This window comes from Zeus faber (genome assembly GCF_960531495.2).
Source record: "Zeus faber genome assembly, chromosome: 12".
NCBI lineage: Eukaryota > Metazoa > Chordata > Actinopteri > Zeiformes > Zeidae > Zeus > Zeus faber.
Genome location: NC_137196.1, coordinates 6,859,352 through 6,884,866, shown reverse-complemented (window position 1 = coordinate 6,884,866; position 25,515 = coordinate 6,859,352). Strand labels below are relative to the sequence as shown.

Sequence of the window (25,515 nt, the reverse complement as noted above, 5' to 3'; positions counted from 1 at the left end):
CAGTCACTGAAGATGGACCTGCCTGGCCGCGGAGAGGGTGGGTGAAATATGAATGGTGGCCTACATGCGCAACACCGATTTCTAACCCGCGGAGATTACATTGGTGGAAGCCGGGAGCGCTTTATCATAGGGTCATTAATTAAAGATCTTGACGACACCGGACAATTAGACAAATTGCATACTGAAAACATCAAAAACATCTAATTTTGGCTTTGGTTGCTTAAGCTGAGAACAAATGCAGCGGGGGAAAAAAAACCAAAAAAAAACTGAATACTGGACAACTAGGTCAAATTTGCATGCACTTTAAACCACGCCACCTCATTTCGACCAGCCTCGCATTTTTAGGAGCCTATTTTCACAACCTTGGAACAAACCATCACAACACAGTCCCGCCGCATGGAACATATAATATAATCTTTTTATTTATTTATGCATTACTTTTGCTGAGTTTGTGGCTGCATGTAGGCCGACAAAACACAACATATAAAAACAGAAAAAAAACAACAAAAAAGAAAAACCCTGCGAAGCTGCGCCTTGCAACCCCCAACTTCCTTCATCTGGACTTCCTCCCCCCCATCATCATTTGTGGAGCGTCTTAGACGAACATCAGGGCCGCCGAGGTGAGGAGGGAGAGTGCAATGACCGTGTAGCCCGTGCGGTAGACTTCTGGGATCTTGAAGCCCTTGCCAAGGTCCCAAAACTGGACGGGAAAAATAAATATAATAAATAATAATAAGAGTAAAATACATATATGAAGATTAAACACACCTTGAGAAACAGGACTGAGAACTGACACTGAGAGTACTGACAGGTTAAGCAGAGTGCTGCTCAATACTGCCAGTACAGAGCAACACCTGGCCAAGTGTGTCCAATCTGAACAGGTCTTTCATGCGAACCACATTTTTAATGCCACACACACACACACACACACACACACACACACACACACACACACACACACACACACACACACACACACACACACACACACACACACACACACACACACACACACACACACACACACAGAGAAAATATATAGAGAATAAAATGGGAATAATGAGATCAAAATCATAGTATATTTCAAGAAAAAAAAAGATGAAATTTCAAGGGGGGAAAATGAGTACATTTCAAGATTAAAGACAAAGTATGTTGGCAAAATAAAAAATTCAATCCAAATCCAAGAGAAAATTAATTCTTGAATCTCAAAATTTGGACTTTAATCCCATAATTTACAATTTTTAATGTTGAAATACGATCCTTTCTTTTTCTTGGCGGCCCTAACGTCCCATGGTAACATAAAGACACTAAACAGAACAGACAAAAAGAAGAAACATTGACAAAGGACTCAAGAACAGCAAGTCATGCAATAGCTGCCGAACGGGCAACTACGTGCCAAATGTACCCGACGGTGTTAATGAGTGGAATCATTCGCTCAGATCTATTTGAACCAAAGCTAGCTTTATTCATACGCCAGGGCTGGAATGGACATTGTGCCCTCTGGTTGGAGAACAGAAAACCAGGCTTTCCTGCCCCGACGGCCAACAGCATTAAGACTCTCGACTGCGTTCTCATCATTGACAACATCGATGGGTCTAGATGATTCTTTTTATTTTATATTTTAACTGTGCCATTAATAACCCCCCACCCCCCGTCCCATACTCTCACCAGGTGGCGGATGCCGTTGTAGGTGTGATAGGACACGGGGAAGGCCAGGCCAAACTTGGCCAGCGCGATCAGGCAGGGGCCGACCGCCAGCGAGTGGATCAGGTCCAGGTAGTGGGGGTAGCTCCCCGGCAGCACCAGCGCCGCCAGGGCAAAGGCCGAGATGGCTGGAGTGGGGAGGGGAGAGAGACTTGTTTTTCTCTTATCATTTGTTTTTAGGATAACTTATTCTCCCGACCAAGCTCATGCATTCCGTCTACACAGAGTAGAGAATCAGCTGTTCAGACCACCCATCGATTAGACCAGTGTGCCGTGAGAGTTTGCGGGGGCAAAGTAGAATATTTTTAAAGAAGAATATTTAAATGTTCTACTTAAAAATATATATTTATATATTTAATGGAAATTAGCTCTTATGTTGCAAGATCAAAATTGCAAGGCTGCACCATTTCATTGATTTCAGCCGGAATAGCGGATCTAGCAGAAGGAGTTTCACTCGGAGAGTGAGGACTTTTCATAGGGATGGAAGGTTTGACTCGGTTTTTGTCGAGTCGCTCGCTTCTTCTTCTTTGATTTGATTCAGATCAGTCAGATTCATGTAATGCACGGTGTGCAATTCTCACAAGAATCATATGATTCTGTCAAAATTATTGATTTTGGTGGAATCAGTCACAATCAATATGAATCATGCCAACTAAGGCATTGGCCTGTTTTTCCTTGCACTCAAAAAATAATCCATGGTAATTATTTTCAGTTTGCGAGTCCACTCGCTCGCCACTCATTTTGTTGGAGTGACTCGTAGAGAAATGTGTTCACTATGGACGAATCCTTTGCGAGTCTTGCATCACTATTAGCAGCCCATGATGCTCAGCACATCTACATATCACTCACGTTCAGTGTTTCCCCAACGTCTTTAACTACACACTACAAGTGTGTAGTGTGTAGTTAAAGACGTTGGGGAAACACTGAAGGAGAATGAAATAAAAAATGCGTCACAGGCAGAAGGGACTGATCACATACTGTATGGGTGTGTCTGAGATTGACAGTTGGGGCAGAATCGGGGTGAACTTTAACGTTTTTCATTAGTAAATGTGTTAACGTCGGCTCGCAGCATTGTCGGCGTCAGCACTGCCGTGTGACACCGGGCTCCGGCAAGGCCCCTTGCAGCACTCGGGTGACGGAAATCCATCAAGCCGCCCGTACTAGGCTCCGCACCGCCACATCGAACTGCCTCTTGTTTGCACGCAGCTAACGGATGCTTTTAACAGAGATCAATAGTGATAGGCTGAAGCGCCCAGGAGGAGGCCGCTGAAGGGGGCAATCGAACCTTGTTTGAACGTAGCATTATTATTTGGTTTCCTTTGTTTTAAAGGTTTGTGATTATTAACCGTGTTTACCTCCACTGAGCCCTACTCCGGTGCCTCTGTGCGTGATGGACATCACCATGGGGACTGACCATCTGAAACACAAAGCAGAGTAATAATTAAATAAATAAATAAATAAATAAGCAAATAAATAAATAAACAAACAAATAATTACATAAATGCTTTAATCAATATTTATAAAAAAACAAATAATATAAAAAGATACTGTCCTTGTCTATCTATCTGCTTTTGTCAATTATCTTTTAAGTTATTATTATTGATTCATTATTTTTATTATTATTATTATTATTATGATTATGTTAAATTGGCTGCTTATCAGCCATCCAACACCTTGACTAAAAGCAACGAGACAGTAACAAGAAAAACGGCTGAGGAAAGCTATGCTCCATTACACACAATATGGCAGCTTAAGGTGCTTCAGGACTGAAGCAGATGCGTTTACACGTTTAAGGGGCAATAGACAACTTTTTCCCCCGCTGTCACAAAGACAACCGGATCATTCAGAGCTCTGTGTAAATGACCAACAGTACTTTAGAAATAAGAGAAGAAGCATGCTCACTGAAGAGGTAACTCAATTTTAGTTAAATTTTATTTCTTTTGGTTCAATCATAGACATAATAGTCGTACATAGACGCCGCATTGACTGGTTCGGCTCGTTGCTGCGATATGTCAACGTCGGCGCCATATTGGAACGGGCAAGACTGGCCTGTAAACAAATACAAGTTAACAGGGAGCTGCGCTTTTTGTGGATTAAAAAGCACCATAACGTTTACATTTCTCAACCGATTTAAATAAGTCCTTTTTATGTTGAAGGGTTTATGATCTAGCTGGAGTAGATTGCTCCACCGTCCGCCCTTCGGCTAATGGTTGCGCATTGGTTGATGCTCTTCCTGTGACGCACTGCCATACAGCAAATCATTTTCCTGGTAGTTCAACCATAGTGATAGAGGCTTATAGGGAACCAATCTAAACTCTGGTGGTGTCATTATTCCATAGCCATTACACTCTGCAATCAACATTAACTTCATAATGATAAGATCAAGCAAAAAAGTTGTCTATTGCTCCTTTAACAGAAGTACTAAGTGGAGAATTCAGGCCGGAGGGGGAGAAAGGAGTAGTTAATGACTATAAATCAGCTCTACAATTGGCCAAAACATCTCCCTTGTTCGGTGGGGGGAGGGGGCATTAATAAACTCTGATTGTACTTGAAAGTGCTTTAACGCACTAGGTGATCTGTTATGCATGTAAATCAGCGAGCGGTGTGCCAAATAGCCAGAAAGTAGCTGCCCTGACTGCTCCACAATCAGTAAAAATAACAGTGGGAAACCGTACTCTACCGTATCTACCATAAGTTAAGATAATATATGGAAATAGGTTCTTTTTTTCAAAATTTTTTTTAACTTTGTTTTTTCTTATTCCAAATTAGCGAGAGATTAACAGACAGGCTACAGACAGGTAGCCTGTCTGTTAAAATTATTTCCCTTGGTGGAATCTGGTGGAATTCCCTCCAACTTCGACCCTCACTTGTAGATGGTGACATGAGGAGACATTGGTCGGCTCAATCTGGTGTTTTTGGCCCAAAACTTGTTCATCTCCTCCTTCGCGGTGGTTCCCATCGGCGCCACTCTGCAGAGAGAAGGGGGTTTTAGGTCTTTGACTCCTGAAAGGGAACGACCCCATTTGTTTGTGCTTTTACCTTAACAACTTGGGCAAACTTACACATTTTGTGTGGTATTCACATGCCTTTGTGGTGGTTGTTAACTTCACGTGATGAGAAAATATCATTGAGTGTATATTAGTACAACAACACCACGATTATTAGTAGGGCTGGCCCGACTCAAGATTTTCCTAGTCAACTATGATGATATTTGTTTATGTTTATGATATAAATTTAATTATTAAAATATATGTTTTTGGGGCATTAGAAAATGGATTGAGTTCCAAGGCTAAGAAAGAATGCTATAACTAACATTGTTAACACTGTGCTACATTAAGAGAAATACAAAACCTAAAATATAAATTTAATTCACAAGCGAGCCGCCTGTTAATTACACCGGTTAAACATTACATTGGTTAAACCTATTAGGCCCTATCATTTTATTAATGTACATGTTTAAATGACATTTTGACATAATTTCCACTGATATGTGGTGAATGGAAGATTGTTTTCCCAGGGTTGCCGTCCCTCTTACTTGCCGCTTATAATATACGCAATATCTTTTCAAACTTTTAAACTTCCATTGAAATGTGAGAGAAATAAGTTGTTAGGAACATCCCTATTCTGAATGTGTTGGAACAACCAGCAAGGGGAGGGAACATTTAGTTAATTTATCAGTAACATCAACACAATAACTTAGTACCAGCCTTTAAAATATACACTTAATGTACCGCCTGTGAAATACCGGCAAACCATCAAAAGCTGTAATTATTCTTTTGAATGTGTCAGAACAACCAGCAAGGAGAATGAACATTTATTTTTGTTAAAGCGTTTCATACACGGGTCTAGCCATATAGGTTTTAAGGTAAATTTTGACAAGGTACAGCTCCTGAATGGAATATTTTTATTTCCTACCACCAACCGACCAATGAAAAACTTGGTCAACAAAGACTCTTCTCGTGGACTAACGTTTGGTCGTCTACTTGGGGGCAGCACTTATTATAAGTATAATGAAACCCAGATTACTCACTGTCTGCAGAGCACAGCGTACTGAGGTCTGGAGAGGGAGACCCCCTGTCGGGCCATCGTCCTGAAGCAGAGGAGAGCAGAGGTCACAATTTAGCGACTCAGTGGCTTCTGGCTCCAGCAGCCATGGCTGGGACAAAATCTTGACAGTATCTCTCACACACGTTTAAGGCTATTCATAGTCCTTAACAAAAATGAAATCAAAAGGATGTGAAATCCGGCAAAATATATCGAAGAGCGAGCACACCTTCAATCAAAACTGACATCTTTCTGCACAGGAATGAGCAATGGAATTCATTTCACGGGGTCTTTGAAAAAGAGACTTTTTGCGTATTTGTTTTGACCATAATATCAAAATCATTTAAACTGGATTTCAATCAGATGAACTGTATTTTGGGTGCTTAAATGTAATACTACAATTTATGATAATAATAATAATAATAATAATAATAAATTAACTAAAAGCACTATACAAACAAATAGTAAACACATCATAAAAACATAAAACATAACCAAGTTGAGATCAGCAACAAAATATTATAAAGAATGACATGACAATGAATTGATACACGCATAACAAGTTTGAGAAAAAGCAGATCAGGCAGGCAAAAGCATGTCTTAAAGGAGATCAGGTAGACGCAATCTTAAATACTTCAAAAAATAAAATAAACTGTAAAAAGAGTACTACTCCACTGAGCGTATTGCAGCCACACATATTTTGTGACACCTGCCGAAGTCTGATACCCAAGTAGTTTATTTGTTCGCATCTACTAGCATCATTACTGCACACATTCCAGGTTTGTGCAATGCTGTTGTGTACTTTGGGGCTCAAAAGCTTCAGTAAAATAGCTTCTTGGTTGTTTTTTAACAACTATGTTCAGAATACGCACGATCCATTATGCCAAACCAAGAAGTTTATAGGATGATGCATTGTGAACATAAAGAATTTGTTATTATACACAGTTAATTGTTAATTGGTTAAGTGTATATACAGATATTTTGCTCAATATTATGATCACCATAATTATTTTATTGCACTTTGTAAATCAACAGAAAACTGCCTTGACAATAATGATGTATTCTATAAACCTATAAATGAACTCAAATGTAGAAATCTTTGAATCAAAATAGGACTTTCTTCACATGAATTCAGTCTTCTTAAGGCTCAATTACATTTTACTAAAAAGGAAAAAATGAACAAAAAATAATAATAATACCACCACATGGCACCAAATAAAAACGATTTATCTCAAACAAGAAGGTCAGTTTATTTACACTCGCAATTACACCAGTAGGTTTTTTTTGCAAGAAACAAACCAGCCTAAGTTTTTTCTTTTAGGTCTCTCTCTCTCAAAATGCTTTAAACACAACACAGTTCTTTTAAGTTTCGCTACCTCGATGCCCATTCACTGTTTAAAAAATAAAGAATAAAAAATATTTTTTTTACTGTTTATAATTATTTGTTTTTCATTCAGTTATTTTTTTTACAGACTTTACTTTGTTGTCTTCCTGTGGACATTTAGTTGATGGATTTTTTATTTAAAATAAGTGCACTGCAGAGACAATGCAGACAATAACATTAGCATTACATAGATTTAAGTTCAATTTTGTGTCATTTGTAATTATTATTAAATTGTTGTACCTTAGATGCAAAAAAAAAAAAAAATTGTATTGGAAGAAACATGATATTGGCATTATATATCGACCATCGGCCATTGAAATACACATTCGGTCGACCACTGCTCTCTTTCGGTAATAGCGTCACTCTTACTGTGGCTATTAGCGCCTTTGTTTGTGAATTGGACACCATTTGCAATGAGACTCATTTGCAGGAATGAGCCAATTTTTCACCAAATGTATGAATAATACCTCATTAAAACACGTGCAATTAGCACCAGTGCACCGAGACACAATTTCCATGGCAGCGCAGTGAGCGATGGGTTTCACCATTTGCGAGTGCTTTATGAATTAGACGCTTGCTTTTTCTGTTATTTGCACCGGCTTAGTGCACGTAAAAGCCGCGCAATTGCTTTGTGAATTGGCTCTTGAGTTATGATGGACATGCGCTGCATTTTTTGTTGGCACAGGATAAATCCTGACAGGGACATGACAATTTATGTGGCAAATGGCATGCAAAGCCGTAGAGGGTGCACCGTTTTAAAACCAAAACAAGCCGTTCTTACCACATTTTAATAGACAAAATCACAAATCAGAATCTGGCTCCCTATTCCTGTCGATCCCCTTATGTCAGTTTGTTTGAATGGATGAGAACAACGCCATTCGCATGGAGGTCTGGAGCAATTAACCTCACTGAGAACACCAACCGGGGTCTCTGCCTGCTTCAAAGTGAACTCATGCATTTTTCAAGGTTTAAACAACAGAGATGCGCACGATGGGCGAATCATCACAGGGAATGTTTTTACAAATACATATTATAGATAACCTTCTTTCCATTTCTATCTTCTACATTAAAGAAACCAATTGAGGTTCATCATATCAGTAATGCAAAGTATGATATGAGACAAAAACGTAGGGATTAGACTGTTCTCCAATATAATTTCCACAAATATTTCAGACCACATAAAATTATATATATATATATATATATATATATATATATATATATATATATATATATAAATAAAACAAAAATAAATTTCCCTGCACACTTATTTAGAGCAGTGTTTTTCAACCACTGTGACTTGAGATCTCACCAGGTGTTCCATAAAAATGTAAAATTACATAAAACAATGTAAATTATCTCATGTTGCAAGTTCAAAATTGCTAGGTTGTGTTTATTCGCAACCGAAAGCGAGAAGTATTAGTAGCCTATAATAATAAGTACAGTAATGCATATTTGTGATATTTTTAGTGGTTAAGGGGATGGCGTGTGCTGTGGGATTATTTTGTCATGTTGATTTAGTTGAAACAAATGTATCGCTGACTTACAGACCTTAGAATTAATGTTACACTTGTGTAGGGCTACATGGCAATAGCTTATTTTTGATCAAACTACGAACGGCAGAGACTAGACAACACGACTGAAGGACATGGCAAGTGGGTCTACTAGCATCAGAGAGATCAGGAAGTTAACGTGCAGAACATTTCAAAAGGTATTCCACATCTAAACCTACACAAATAATCTCTTGAACTTGAACTTGAACCACCTGCCATGACTCGCCAAGTGGCAGGTTTCTGCTCGAAAAAGAGGGAAAGCTGTCAAATGACTGGGCCAGCACCTCGTAACTTACCAATGACGTACAGTATATATTTTATCATCGTACTGCGACTGTCATTCAGTCCCACATTCGCATAACGCAAGCGTTAGCCCGGTAGCTTGATAGCACCATTTCGTAACATGAGGACATATAGGAAATATCATAACAGTTGCTCTCGATTTAGTCACTACTTTCAGACGGGGTTTTTTTTTCTACGCGACATTTAAAACATGGCGGAGTAGATACAAAGACTTCAGCAAACGACGTAGAAGTAGACAGACACACTGACCTTAACAACAACGCCATGTTTGACAAGTAATGGTCGGATGTGACGTCACAGGATGTTGCTGCTAGGCTGCCTCTTAAAGACGCCATCGTTAGCGCGACGTTGTGGTTCTGCTGTGGCTCAACTGGAAACAAATGTATTTTAACACAAGGAAGACATTTATATATATATATATATATATATATATATACAATTGTTATTATTATTATTATTATTATTATTATTGTTATTATATTATTTTGTAGGGCTGCATGGCAATATCTTATTTTTAATCAAACTACGAACGGCAGAAACTAGACAACACGACTGAAGGACATGGCAAGTGGGTCATGTCTTTATAATAATAATAATAATAATAATAATAATAATAATATAGCTGCAGGTAGCAATACATTGGTTCCAGTTTAGCTGTGTTCAGCCGGATTCTGTTCAATGTAGCACAAGTTTTACAACCACTCAGAGATGAACCTTGGATTTATATAACATTGGTTCATGATGTCACAAAATTCCCTTCTCAAAGTTATCAAGGTATGCAAACGTTCTTCAATTTCCCGTAAATTTGCAATAATTTATCACTAGTTCCTGCTACAAATGTAGTTTATGTGAATCTAACATGGACCATAACAAGTCTGAAACGTCCCGGTTCCAACGAGACTATGCTGATCTATGCTGGTCTATACTGATCTATACTGGTCTACACTGGAATATAATCTCTCTTGCAATATCATTTCTTCCTGGAACATTATCTTTTATTCGACCAGGGATTTTCATATCCCGATAAAGATGAATTCCTTTAATCAAAACATTGGCTAAGTCACTTTGTGTCCATGTGCAAACATTCTTGATTTTGTTTGTAAGTTTTGCTGTTAAACTGACAGCTGCACACTGCTTGTTCCTGCAGTCTCCAAATGTGAATCATGCTGATTAAATGAGCCTCTTAACATCGATGCGTTGGGGAATCAACACTTATATTTAGGTATTACTTATATTAGGTATTCTCATCTTTATTCACTTTATTCATATATATAATTTCAATTTGTTACTTTTTTCAGATTTTTTTCAATTACTGCTTCATAGGTTTTTTTTCCCACAGTTTTTTTCATTTGTTTTTTTCTTTTACAACAGTGTGACTGACATTTAAGGCTGGATGTTTGGGCAATTGCTTCTTTATTTATTACTTCTATATTTTTCGGCATCTAGAACAATAATTAACACAAACTTTGTATATTTTACATATCAATTATAATAAATACGTGTGATTTTACAAACATAATAAATACATTTTAGTTTGAATATGTACTGTATTGTATTTTATCCGTAAACAATCTACAACTAGAAAATTCAGTTGAATAGATTACTTGGAACATTAACCTTAATTTTGAATTTGAATTATAATGGAAGGATCCGTCACTACTTAACACCTTCTCCCTTTTCATTTGTCTGCCATGTTTAGCTGTAGGAAACTGCATGTACATGATGTTTCTTTAAAACAACCGTCTATTTTTGATTGTAAACCAAACCTAGTCATTGTTGTTACTCACCTTATTGTCTACGTAAGTAGATCTGTAGTCTCAGTGACAGAAAGTGACATTTGGTCTCGTGCGGGTCAGTAATGACGTATTTATGGAGGTTTGCGAAGGAAATCGAACTTAAGTAATTTTAGTGGTGACTTCATTCTGTGGATCAAATTTCAGATAGGTTATGTTTCAATGAAATACGGGTTAGGGTTTCTGTGAAAAGATGTTTTTACATGTTATTTCATGAATCAGGCAAAGTAAAGGGGATCAAAGAGATACAATACCAATGAACAGATTCACAGACATCTACCAGGTAAGATGGTACATAAACACCATTTGCACCCTGCACAGTGCGAATGAACATTCAGAGAATAGCACTCTGGCGACCTGCAGGCGTCGGCAGGGGGGTTGCTGACATCCAGGTGCCCTGCGCTGAGCACACTCGGCCACGTGGATGGGCACTCGGGGCTTGCAGCTGGATGGGGCATCTGGTCGGTTGCGGTGGGGCGGGTCTCGCCCTTGTGCGGGGCATGGGTGGGCATGTGGGCCCCGCTGGCTTGCTTGCAGGGCAGGCAGTTCAGGCAGCGTGTCAGTCTGTCGGTGTGGGACCTGGCTGCGGGCCATGCCTGGCATCCACTGCCCGGGTTCTACGCCTGCAGCTGTGACTTGTGCCGGCATATGGGAGTGGATTGGATGTATGCGCCTCAGGGGTGCAGGTTCTCCTAGTGCACTCCGGGACTGGGTTAAGCTCCTCAGGGCTGTGCTTGGGTGTTGCTCCGCTGGCTTCAGGTTTCTCTGGGGACTGGGGGGTCTTCTGTGGCTGCAGGGCGGGGTGCTTTGTCGGGCCTTTTCCGCTAAGCTTTGAATGCTCCCACAGCCGCTTACAATGACGGTCTTGTATCCGGAAATATGGACAACTACAAAGCGGCGTCATACAATCTGCGGAGGGCAGTGAAGAATGCTAAATGGATGTACAGAGTGACTGTGGAGCTACAGATGGAGCAACAGGACACCAGATGCTTGTGGCAGGGGCTGCAGACTATAACAAACTACAAAAGCAGCCCCTCCCCAGCCACGAGTGTCGACGCCTCCCTAGCTTACGAACTGAACTCCTTTTATGCGCGGTTTGTGTCTGGCAACAGCACCGCTAGCTCGCCGGCTAATTGGAGTTGTGAGGATGAGCGCGCACTCTCAGTGTCTGAGCATGACGTCAGGAAAGCTCTGATGTGTGTGAACACCAGGAAGCTGCGGGCCCAGATGGCATATCTGGACAAGTACTGAAGACCTGTGCCAACCAGCTAGCCCCAATGCTCACTACAATATTCAACATCTCCCTGGCTGAATCAGTGGTCCTGTCCTGCTTCAAGAGGTTCACCATCGTTCCTGTCCCAAAGTTCACCTCTCCTGCCTGCCCGAATGACTACTGTCCGGTGGCCCTCACCTCATTGGTCATGAAGTGTTTCGAGAGGCTGATTGGACCCATTGCTGTTCGCATACCAGCAGAACAGATCCACGGATGATGCGGTTTCCCAGGTACTGCACACCACGCTCACGCACCTGGATGGCCGGAGGGGGTCCTATGTGGGATTGCTGTTCATTGATTATAGTGCAGCTTTTAATACCATGCACACATGACTGTGTGTCCAGGTCCAGCTCCAACACCATCATCAAGTTTGCTGACGACACTGTTGTCGTGGGCCTGATCACCGACGGCGATGAGAAGGCCTACCACGAGGAGGTGACTGACCTGTCACTCTGGTGCCAGGACAACAGCCTCCACCTGAACGTCAGCAAAACAAAGGAGCTGATTGTGGACTTTAGGCGTGGATTACAACCAAGGACACACGCACCCTTGGTGATTAATGGGACTTCTGTCGACAGGGTGAGCAGCTTCAAGTACCTGGGAGTCTGCATCACAGAGGATTTAACATGGACTTTTCAAACAGACACTCTGGTGAGAAAGGCAGCGTCTTTACCACCTCAGGCAGCTGAGGAAATTCCGGGTCTCGGTGAGGATCCTCAAGTCCTTCTACTGTGGAGCAGTGGAGAACATCCTGACAGGCAACATCACTGCCTGGTTTGGGAACTGTACTGCTCAGGACAGGCGGGCCCTGCAGAGGGTGATGCGTTCAGCTGAATGTACCACTGGAACTACCCCCCCCTCCCTGCAGGACTCATACACCAGGAGGTGTTGTAGCAGAGCCCGCAGGATCATGAAAGATCCTCATCACCCCAACAGCGGACTGTTCCAGCTGCTGCGGTCAGGCAAGTGCGCGAGAGTTTCTTCCCGCACGCCATAAGAACTGTCAAGGCTGACCTCACCAGCCGTCCTCACTGAGCCACACACATAGGCTCCTTTACCTTACTGTACTGTATGTAGCATACTGTACCGCATACTGTGTCACTGTTCTGGGTTGTTCGGTGTTACCGTATTGCTGCACCGTACTGTTGTATACTGTGCTGTATATCACACAAACACTACCTCACTTTATTCACATGCCACTTAAATGCACATATCTGTATATACAGTACATAAAAAGCCTATCCCATATACATAAGCCTATTCCCTTTATTCTATTTTGTACACCCACCCTGCGTTACCTTTGAGCTCTTATTTTATTCTATATTTTTTACTTTATTTTATAGTATTCGACCTACTGCATTACGTTTTAAGAATCAGTTTGTCACAACCAGAGCTAGGAGAGACCCAAACGCACGACACGGGGAGAAGGGAGGCAGGCAAAGGATGTTCATTAGCCCGGACGGTGGAGCTGGCCGGGGGGACCCGGTCAGGTAGGGATGGAGCCGAACTGGGCAGGGATGATGATGTCCAGGATCCGGTTGGAGAGACGGGGTACCAGGCTGGATGGAGAAGGACGGGCAGCCTTGGTCGACGAGCGGAGACAAGCAGGTAAACCAGGCTGGCTGGATTTGGACAGACAGACTGGGTCGACGAGAGGAGACAAGCAGGTAAGGGGAAGACGAGACAACGAGACATAAACTAGGAACTAGAAACAACCACTAGGAGCTAGGAACTTGGAAGGGAGCCAGTAGCTGTACAACTCGGGTAAGCTAGTTGACGGTCTGGCAAGGAATGACTGGGAAGCTGAGACTTAATACTGTGAGAGTGATGCAGGTAATTGATCCCAGGTGTGTGCAATTGGGCTCGAGTAGGGAGCTGCAGGGCAAGGGCGGCCTCTAGTGGTGCTGGGAGGCCGTGGGCCTAACACAGTTAGTTAGTCAAGTAGGTAGATAGCTATTGTGTTCAGTCTCGAACATATTGGGTGTAATCACCAGGTTCCTTGCATTGACATTTCACTAAATATGTGTATGAAAGTATGTATATGTATGTGACGAATAAACCTCTTGAATCTTGAATCTTGAATCAGGGGAGAGGGGCGCCCGGCAGCAGATCAATAGCATAGTCATAAGGGCGGTGAGTCGGTAGGGACAGTGCATGCTGCTTGCTAAAAACCTGACCTAGATCATGGCATTGTTCCGGCACGGAGGGCAGGTCTGGGATTTCAGAGGGGACTGGTGGGCCAACTGATGAAGGGGCAGAGGTGGAACAGAGACAGTGGCTGTGACAGTGGGTGCTCCAAGTGGTAATTCTACCAGAGGTCCAGTCTACGTGGGGTTTGTGGACCCGGAACCAGGGGTAACCCAGCACCAGGGGGTTTTGGGGTGAGTCGATGAGGTGGAGAACAATTTACTCATGGTGGGTCCCCTACAGCAGCAGATCAAGGGGAACCGTCTGATGCTCTATTCGGGTCAGACGCATTCCAGTCAGGTCCTTGACCTTGGCCCACGCCACAATCTACGAGAGCTGAGAGTTGAAGAGTCTAGTTCTGCCAGGATAGGGCGGCAGTTAGCAAAGGACGAGAGGTGGGGTTAGAAACTGCTCGGTTAGTACGTACCTCCCCTGAGTCGCACAAACACCCCGGTCGCAGCTTGCATGTGGCCCAGAGATGTCCAGTCCAGCCGCAGTACAGGCAGGGCCCGCTCTGTAGGCCAGCTCTTCGGGAGACAGCCGAGTACGCCTGAGTTGCATGGGCTCTCAACGGAAGGGAACGGCTCGGGAGAGTCCGGGGGTACTCGGGGGCCGCAGAAACTGGAGACCTGCTTCCTACGCAGTAGGAAGTACGGGCTGGATCTGCACATTCCTCTCGCGCCGGCGTGTTTCCAGCAGGTCCAGGTTTGCGGGATAGTCCCGCAGCGCTAACGTGTCGTGCAGATTGTCATTAAGGGCATGCGGGAATGCATCCTGTCGTGACTCATCATTCTAGTGGCTCTCCGCAGCCATAGTCCAGAACTCCACGACGAGTGTGGAAACAGTGCGGGGACCCTGGTGGAGGGAGCCTCTTTGCCGCTTCTCTCCCATGGACTGGGTGATCAAAGATCTTCCGTATCTCCTCCGTGAAGGCTTTGTAGGAGCGGGTCACGGGACCTCGACCTCCCCACACCACTGAAGCCCAGGCGAGAGCCGCCACCCTCAGGGAGGCGATAAGGTTGACAATGCGGGTGGTGTAGGACAGCGGATGTTGCTCGAGCACCACAGTGCACTGGACCAAGAAAGCCTGGTATGCCTGGAAGTTACCGTCATATGGCGCCGGGTTCAGAACGTAGGGGTCCTGGTGGACGTGGGGAGCGCTGAGAGCCAGGCTGGGAAGCAGCTCTGTACCACACGACAATATGTCTCTCTGCCGGCTGAGTCCATGTTTATGGCCAGATCGTACTGTTATGACCAGTGCAAGAGGGGACTCAAATGCACTACATAGAGACAGCTGGCAGACAGGATTCAACAAAGGACCTATATTAAGTGTCACTGGCGTGACGTAGAATGAGACTCGGTCGGGCAGGATTGGGCCGAACGGGTCCTGGAAGGTGGGACCGCAGGACGGGACGAGGCCAGAGAGGGCAGGGACGGCATGGACGAGGAATGGATCCAGGTTCCGGACTGGGGGACAGGCAGCCAGGTTCTACGAGGCAGGACAGGAATGGCATTGATAGGGGCTTTGATGAGTTGTAGACCTCAGGTGTGTGGGACACTGCAGGAGGAAGGACTGGCAGAGGGGACCAGGAAGGAGTTAGCGCCGGGCGACCTGTATCGTCTCTTTTATCTCCCGATAAAAGAGACGAGCAGCCCCAAATGGGGCTAGGAGGCTGTGGGCGTGACTGCAATAAAAAAACGATGCTCTTGTCATTCTACAGGTTGTCCACAGGACAGAGTAATTGCGGAAGTTCTGGATGAATAAAGAATTAATAAAGAGTAGCATTGCAGGTTGAGAAGTTGAACTCCACTTGCAGACTAACTCTGCCCTAGGGCAATGGCATATAAATACTCTGTGTTGTTTGCCCAGCATGCTGACAGCACAGGTTAAAAATAAATTCTTCTGTTTCTTTCGGCTGCTCCCGTTAGGGGTCGCCACAGCGGAACATCTGCCTCCAATACCTTCTGTTCTGTGCATCTTCCTCCCTTACACCAACCGCCTGCATGTCCTCCCTCACCACATCCATAAACCTTATTTTTGGCCTTCCTCTTTTCCTCTTGCCTGGCAACTCCATCCTCAGAATCCTTCTCCCAATGTAACGTTCATCTCTCCTACACACGTGTCCAAACCATCTCAATCTGGCCTCTCTCACTTTTCCACCGAACAGTCCAACCTGAGCTGTCCCTCTAATGTACTCATTCCTAATCCTGTCCATCCTTGTCACTCCCAATGAAAATCTCAACATCCTCAACTCTCCCACCTCCAGTTCAGCCACCTGCCTTTTTGTCATTACATTACATTACATTTCATTTAGCAGACGCTTTTATCCAAAGCGACTTACAATTGTTCAAACACCGACGGACCCATCAGGAGCAATTAGGGGTTAAGTGTCTTGCTCAAGGACACTACAGCATGCTAGCAGGAGGAGCCTGGGATTGAACCAGCAACCTTTAGATCACTAGACCACCAGCTCTGTCAGTGCCACCGCCTCTAAACCGTACAACATAGCTGGTCTCACTACCGTTGCGTAGACCTTCCCCTTCACTCTTGCTGGAACCCTTCTGTCACAGATCACTCCAGAGAGTCTTCTCCACCCACTCAACCCTGCCTGTACTCTCTTCTTCACCTCTCTCCCACACTCTCCGCTGCTTTGGATGGTCGACCCCAAGTACTTGAACTCATCCACCTTCTCCACCTCCACTCCTTGCAATTCTCTGCTTTTCTCCGCTCTCCCTCCCATTCAGGCACATGTATTCTGTCTTACTCCTGCTGACTTTCATTCCTCTTCTCTCTTCATGCAATACCACACTTCCTCTCTCAGCACCCCATCATATTCTTTCTCTAAATCCACAAAGACGCAGTGCAACTCCCTCTGGCCTTCCCTGTACTTTTCCATCAGCATTCTTAAAGCAAACATTGCATCTGTAGTACTCTTTCCTGGCATGAAACCATATTGCTGCTCGCTGTTTTCCCACCTCTCCTCTTAACCTAGTCTCCACTACCCTTTCCCATAGCTTCATGCTGTGGCTGAGCAACTTTATTCCCCTGTAGTTACTACAGCTCTGTATGTCTCCCTTATTCTTGAAGATGGCTACCAGTACACTTCTTCTCCACTCCTCCCGCATCCTCTCCCTTTCCAGGATGGTGTTAAACAGTCTCGTTAGGAATGCCACTGCCATCTCACCTAAACATTTCCATGCTTCCCCAGGTATGTCATCTGGGCCAACTGCCTTTCCACTCTTCATCTTCTTTAATGCTGTTCTCACCTCATCCTTGCTAATTTGCTGCACTTCTTGATCCACTATCCCCACATCATCCACTCTTCTCTCAATCTCATTCTCTTCATTCATCAACTCCTCAAAGTATTCCATCCACATTCTCAACACACTCCTCAACAGTCAGCACATTCCCATCGTTATCCTTCATCACCCTAACCTGCTGTAATTCCTTCCGAGCTTGGTCCCTTTGTCTTGCCAATCGGTACAAGTCCTTTTCTCCTTCCTTACTGTTCAACCTCTCATACAACTCGTTGTATGGCTTTTCCTTTGCCTTTGCCAATTCTCTCTTCGCCTTGCGCCGCATCAGCTCGTACTCCTGTCTACTTTCTTCATCTCTCTGACTATCCCATTTATTCTTCACCGACCTCTTCTGCTCTATGCTCTCTTGTACTTCCTCATTCCAGCACCAACAGTCCTCCTTCCTTCCTCTTCCCGCATGACACACCAAGTATCTTCTTGGCCGTCTCCCTCACCACTTCTGCAGTTGTTTCCCAGTCATCTGGTAACTGTTCATTCCCACCTATTGCCTGCCTTACCTCTTCCCTAAAATGCATGCAACACTCCTCCTTTTTCAACTTCCACCATTTTATCTTTGGCTCTTCTTTCACTCTCTTCCTCTTCTTGGCCTCCAGAGTCATCCATGAGACCACCATCTGATGCTGCCTAGCAACACAGTCCCCTACCACCACTTTGCAGTCACTAATCTCTTTCAAATTGCACCTCCTGAAAAAGATGTAGTCCACCTGTATGCACCTTCCTCCACTCTTGTATGTCACCCTGTGTTCCTACCTCTTCTTGATATACATATTCACAACAGCCAATTCCATCCTTTTGGCAAAATCCTCCACCATCCATCCTTCCACATTCCTCTCCTTGACACCATACCTACCCATCACCTTCTCGTCACCTATGTCTCTGATCCCTTCTCCAACATGTCCATTGAGATCTGCTCCAACGACCACTCTCTCTCCCTTGGGGACACTCTCCACCACTACATCCAACTCACTAAAGAATTATTTTTTCTCTTCCATCTCACACCCAACTTGGTGAGCATATGCACTGACCACATTCATTATCACTCCATCAATTTCCAGCTCCATGCTCATCAATCTATACGACACTCTCGTCACCTCCAAAACACACTTGACATATTTTTCCTTCAAGACTATCCTGACTCCATTTCTCCTGCCATCCGCTCCATGGTAGAACAGTTTGTATCGATACTCGTGGCCTTACGCCCCTTCCACCTGGTCTCTTGTACACATAGTACATCTACCTTCCTTCTCTCCATCATGTCAGCCAGCTCTCTCTCTTTACCCTTCATAGTGCTAACATTTAAAGTTTCTACTCTCAACTCTACTCTCCTACCCTTCTTCCTCTCCTGCTGTCTCCGGACACGCCTTCCCCTCTTCTTCTTCTTTGGCCCGACAGTAGCACAATTTCCCTGGCACCCTGTTGGCTAACGGCACCAGTGGCGGTTGTTAACCCAGGCCTTGACTGATCCGGTATTGAAATCAGATTTGTTATCAGCATGTTTGATTTGGCATGGTTTTTATGCCGGATGCCCTTCCTGACGCAACCATCTCTATTTAGCTTGGGATACAATTAATTATTTAATTAATTAATTTAATTTAATCAAAAAAATAACCACAACCTGTACATTTATAGCAAATTGGATGATGATGTTACAGAGCTTCTTACTCTAAAACATATCTTGATCTATTTGTTATCAACTGTTGGTGTATCGGTGGATCTCCTGCGTCCGGCTGCTGTGGGTCAGAATTAGTCGGTCTTTCACTATTCTTTTCTTTGTATGTGGATCGATTTGGATGAAACTTAAACCACAAGATTTTTGTGACGTCCCGGTTCTAGTGACACCTAAACCATGTTCATAGCTTCTGCAGTTGTTCTGTTCCAGGCAATTTTAGCCCGAAATTATGAGTATGATGAAAATCTGAACGATTACAATAGGAGATCCAGCCAGTGGGCTGGGCTCAAATAATAATAATAATAATTACTATTATCATCAGCTCCATTATTTTATTTTTTGTTGTTGTTATAATAATAATAATAATAATAATAATAATACACAGGGTTCAGTTTAGTCGTGTTTTGGGTCGGGTTCGTATTTCAGTTTTAAGGGTTCTGTGACACACAGCACAAGTTACAATTGTCCAAGTTTACTTGAACGCCGCATAGGTTTTTATTACATGTGCTTTCATAACTTTTTTCAAAGTTTTCTGAGATTTGTTTGGTCTTTGGTCTTAACATGAGTGTGACTAACCCCTAAGGATGGATGTTCTGTCCACTCCTTCATCATTGACTGGCGATGCGACTTTATCAGGTTTCACTGAGGAAAACATGTGGTGATCGAGGGTTGCGCCGAGTCCGCCGTCTCAGTTGTCTGTCTACACGTAGAAAACACAATGCAGCCCACAGCGCTGGATGTGAATGACTTCCAAGAGACGGAGCTTGGATTAATATAACTTGGAATGATGATGTCACTAAGCACCCCACTCCTCAAACCAATCAAGTCGCGCCAATGTTCTTCTACTTCCAGTAAAAATTTCAGCAGCTTTTCAGTTTTTCTCATCTCTGCTTCAAATAAACATCGATATTGATCAAACTCAAACAACAAGATGTTTGAAACGTCCCGGTTCTAACGAGACCTCACCATATCTGTACATATGTCTGTGCATATGCCTGTGAACCAGATACTTTTTGCCTGAAAAACGCCAAGATTAAAAATTATAAATCTGAGTAATAACAAAAGGGTTCCAGCCCTGCAGGCAGGACCTGAGGTGGATAGGGCACTGGAAATCCTTACTTAAGTAACAGTACTGATACTGCAGCAATAATTAATTTGAGTACTGTACAAGTACAAATAGTAATAAGGAAAATGTATATATGTATCAAAATTTATTGGCAGGATTTCTTCCAATTCACTTTAAAGTCTATACAGTTCAATTGAAATAAATTGATTATACAGTGGTACCTCGACTTACGATTGTAATTCGTACTATAAGAACGGTCGTATGTTAAACCAGTTGTATGTCAAAGCAATTTTTCCCATATAAATGAATGGTAACTCATCTGATTCGTTCCGTGCACCTAAACATAATAAATTTACACTCGATTTTAACCTTCTTCACATGAAACCATACTGGAAGTTATAAACAATTAGTAAGCATTATGGAAAATAATAAATAACAGTGTACAGTAATTAAAATAGGCATCTTACCTTTTTTTGTGACGACCGATGGCGTAATGGAGATGAAGAGTGTGGAGGAGGAGACGAGGGGTTACTGCATAGAGGAGGAGGAGGTTGAAGCCCCCTCATTAACATTTTGTGATTTTTCACTTTTCGATTTCTTATTTTCTTCCATTACATCTTCATTTGGCCTTTTTACAACACTTTGAACCTCACTTTTTTTTAGGTAGCATTCAGTCGACACTTGCTTTTGCCTACGCTTTTGAATGGCTTTAAAATAATGCACAACATTATCATTACACAAATTGAATTGAGGACTTACCACTCCATTATTTGGGTGATGTTTTCTAGCAAACTCCTGAAATTTCTCCCAATCCTGAAAGAACCACCGTAAATCGGCATTTGATATCACTTCCTCTACCTCCTCCTCCGAACAAGAAACCTCTTTCTCCAACTGCCTCACTTGTTCTCCTTGCAGCTGTTGGAGTTCCTCCGTCGTTAGTTCGTCATTGTGTTTCTTTACCAGTTCTTCTATGTCGTCTTCATCAATTTCATGACCCGGGTCCTTGCTTATAGAGACAATACTCTCCATAACCTCCGGTTCCTCCTGTGCCAGCTCAAATCCCTCAAAGTCACATTCAGGAACGATTCCAGGCCAGAGTTTCCTCCATGCAGCCCTTAGGGTTCTCTTTGAAACCCTTTGCCAAGCCTTGCCAATCAAAGCTAAGCCGACAAGGATGGTCCTTCCAAAAATCCCTAAGTCTCAGGTCGGTGCTTTCTGTGATGTCAAAACGTCTTTCAAGGAGGGCTTTTGTAAAATGTTTTTTGAAGTTGGAAATAACTTGCTGGTCCATAGGCTGCAGTAATGGTGTGGTGTTGGGAGGAAGGAACTTTATTTTCATGAAGCTAAATTGCTCACACAACTCAAGTTGAAGCTCTGGAGGATGACAGGATGCATTATCCATGAAAATTGTGGCATCGAGAGGCAGATTATTTTCCAGAAGGTACGTTTTGATTGCACAAACAACCTCATTCATCCACTCCCGAAAAATAATGCGAGTGACCCAGGCTTTGGGATTGGATTTCCAATGAACGTCAAGTTTAATCTTCTGTATCTTGTAATTTTTGAATGTGCGCAGATTTTCGGAATGATAAACCAACAAAGGCTTAATCTTCAGGTCCCCACTCGCATTCGCACAAACACAAAGTGTGAGAGGGTCTTTCATGGGCTTATGGCCGGGCATCACTGACTCTTCGGCAGTGATGCGAGTCCTGTTTGGAAGCTTTTTCCAGAATAATCCAGTTTCATCGCAGTTGAAAACCTGCTGAGGGATCAAGCTGAAGATTTTCGTCAATGAATTCCTTAAGGTATTCTTCTGCTGGCGCCTTATCTGAACTGGCTGCCTCTCCGTGAGCAACAACATTGTGAATTCCCGTCCTCTTTTTAAACTTATCAATCCAGCCGCGACTAGCCCTGAACGTCTCCTCTTCAGATATCCCGGGAGTTTTGTTACCGTACATCGTTGTACAGTCCCCTTTGCCTTTTCTTGAATTTCTTCGGTGACCGGATCTCCTACCAACTGCTTTTCATTCACCCAAGTAAGCAGCAACTTCTCAACTTCATCCAGTAGTTTTGGCCGCAACTTCGTCAGGATGCTAACGCCCTTCACAGCGTCAGCCTTCTTGAACTCTTCTTTCTTCTTAAGGATGGTCGCGATGGTGGAAGTCGTGCGGCCATATTCACAAGCAAGTTCAGTCACGGGCACACCACGCTCATATTTCTCTATGATTTCCTTCTTAGTTTCAATGGGAGTCATTGCCTTTTTCTTTTTCGCATCATCCTTCTTCTTAGGACTCATCATGAAGGGTAAAAATAAACAAACTACACAGCACAAACACAGTAAATATGAAAAAAATATGGATAAGCCACGAACTACGTGCACACACGATGTAGGTCACCCGCTGACTGACTGACTGCTGACTGACAAATTTCCACGGGGGTATCTTGGAGCAGTCGGTCACAAGTCGATACAAATTTTTGCGACTATTGCTACTCGTATCTTGGATTAGTCGTAATTAGATGCAGTCGTAAATCGAGGTACCACTGTAATATGTAATATCTCAAAAATAAAAATTGCCTTGTGCAATTTTGACCTACCTTCAGACCTATTGAAAATAATCAAAATACACTTGAAAGCAAAAGATATTCGCAGGTATTTTTCATATAACTGTTTTTGCTATCTTGTCTGCCTCTATGTATTTATCTATTCAAGAGACAAAATACTGTTAAAATGTTTAAAATTTTAACAAGTTAAACAATTTGTATTTTGTATCTATTTTAATCTCATAATTAATGCTCACTAGGTTCGCTAGGTTTATTAGGGGTCCAGTCCGCAGGGCCTAATAACCCCTATTGGTTTTGTGTTTTTTGGGGTTTTTCAGGATAAATGTATCTGAAACATGGCAACTGCAGTAAGCAGAGACATTGTTGAAATCTCATTGAAACTGGGACGTTTCAAGCGTCTTGTCGTTCGATTTTTATCAATATCAATGTACATTTAAGCAGAAATTGATGAAAACTGTTGCAATTTTACCATGCCGTGCCTTTTTTTATTCACAATTTATTCAGAGTCCCTTCACCCTACCCCGACGTGGAGACGGCAGCTTTGGAGCGACCCTCGATCACGACAGGTTTTCCTCAGTGCTAAACTAAACTGACTATACTGGACCCTGTGTATTTATGCATGCAGCTATATTTATTATTATTATTATTATTATTATTATTATTAATAATATTTTTAGGGGACCAGCCCAACACAAGCAGCTGTTGTTGTTCGGGAAAAATTCTCTGAATTTTTAAATCTAAAGTGATCGAGAACACAAACTTCCGCAGAACTCCAAACAAGAACACACAACACTTAAGGTGTGCTGCGACCTGGCGGGGCTGTGGGGAGCACCGCCGGGTGCCTTCCGGGGCCCCTGGGGGGGTTGGGGTGTGGGGGGTGGCTGTTGGCCTTTTGCTCCTGCTGCGCAGCTTCTCTGTGGCGGGTGCCCCAGGTGCTGGTGGTGGTGGGGGGCCCGTATATCTGGCGGCCGGCTGGCATCGGCGGGGAGGGGGCTAACATCCAGGTGCCCCATGCTGAGCACACTCTGCTAAGTGGATGGGCACTCGGCGCTCACGCCGGGTGAGGCGTCCGGTCGGTCTGTCAGCACGGGATCTGGGCCTGCGGTCGTGCCTGGCGCCCGCGGCCCGGGTTCTGTGCCGGCGGCTGCGTCTTGTGCCTGCACATGGGGCTGTGTTGTATGTGTGCGCCTCTGGGGTGCGGGGTCTCCTCGTTCTCCCAGGGACTGGGTTATGCTCCTCGAGGCCGGGCATGGGGGTTGCTCCACGGCCCTCTGGCTTCTCTGGGGGCATTCGGTGGTATTCTGTGGCCGCAGGGCAGGGTGCTCGGGGCTTTCCTGCAGCTGTAGTGTATCAATGTGGCTGCGGAGCCCCGGGGGCTTCGGGGCCCTTCCCCTGCTTGAAGGCGCCACAACATAATACCGACCCTCTACACCAGTACCAAATGGGATAAGTCATGTACACTCAACGGTGGACACCTTACACACACACACACACACACACACACATACAGGCGGTCCAATTACACAGACACACACACACACACACACACACACACACACACACACACACACACACACATACAGGCGGTTCAATTACACAGACACACACACACAGACACACACACACACACACACACACACAACCACCACACCTTCCTTGAGTGCACCCCAGCACCCTCCTGGTTGCATTCCTCTTCTTTCGTAGCAGAAGCTACGAACACGGTTGAGGTGTCGTTTAAACTGATATGTCACAAGGATCTAGTGGTTTAATTTTCAAACAAAACGGAACGGACATTAGTGAAAAACCGAACAACATTGACCGGAAATTTTCTGCTGCTCTTGGTTAACTGACACCATTTTTGTTTACCGTCGTAAACAAATAAACCAGATGAGATTTACAATTAGATGCTTTATGACGTCATCACACCATTTACTATAAATATACAGATTCCGATTGAGAATTTCCAGTTAGACTGTGTCCAGTGTGCAGCTTAGACTCAGTCACTGTACTTGTTTGAAGTTACCAACTATTGATTTACATTTGTATTTATGAACCTGTAAGATGTCCTGGTAGATGTCAGTAGATCTGTTCGATTGATATTTTAAATCTGTGTACTCCTTTACTTTGCCGGATTAAGGAATAAGTACAATAAAAATAAAGTACAATAAAAATTTGTCCACAAAAACTTGTCACTGCGTCCAGTCGAAATCACTGGAATGTGGGGCTGATTGATGCGTTCAAGATTCAGCGAGGCGTCGGAAAAATAGAAGCCATGCGCCACGCTAATTACTCACAGAAATACCACAGCGTTTTTTATTTCTTGGAAACGCAACTTCCTGAAAATGTTATCCATGGAAAAAAGGCAGCAAAAAGATTACGTAAATTCAATTGTTATCGTAAATCGACGTCATTACGTCATAGTTGACATATACAGGACACAACGTCACCTACCATCACTGATACTCCAGGTGAACTTCAATCCAACAAGGTAAGTTATAACAATGACAAGATTTTGTTTAAAGTAAAAAATATGACTTTTTTTAAAATAAACGTCATGTATAAGTATTCTCCTACACCTAAACGTAACAAACTTTAATGAAAAGGCAGAAAGTGTTTGAAGTATTGACAAATTCTTCCATAATTATTGTAATACTACATT

General features: G+C 43.4%; 1 protein-coding gene across 1 annotated transcript; it reads right to left on the bottom strand.

Moving 5' to 3' along the window:
• Window positions 1-393: 393 nt before the first annotated feature.
• Window positions 394-9,275, bottom strand: sdhc (succinate dehydrogenase complex, subunit C, integral membrane protein). Its single transcript, XM_080011381.1, has 6 exons — window positions 9,238-9,275; window positions 5,735-5,794; window positions 4,572-4,673; window positions 3,060-3,121; window positions 1,669-1,832; window positions 394-700 (listed from the first exon to the last, which is right to left on the bottom strand). The coding sequence occupies exons 1-6, from the start codon at window positions 9,252-9,254 to the stop codon at window positions 596-598; spliced, it is 510 nt and encodes a 169-aa protein (XP_079867507.1). The 5' UTR covers window positions 9,255-9,275; the 3' UTR covers window positions 394-595.
• Between the last annotated feature and the right edge of the window lie 16,240 nt (window positions 9,276-25,515).

Bases quoted from the DNA above. Each gene is read 5' to 3' on its own strand.
- sdhc (XM_080011381.1), bottom strand. The intron at 4,674-5,734 runs GTGAGTAATCTG...TTCTCTCTGCAG, and splicing joins TACGCTGTGCTCTGCAGACA to AGTGGCGCCGATGGGAACCA. The intron at 1,833-3,059 runs GTAAACACGGTT...TCCCCACTCCAG, and splicing joins CGGAGTAGGGCTCAGTGGAG to CCATCTCGGCCTTTGCCCTG.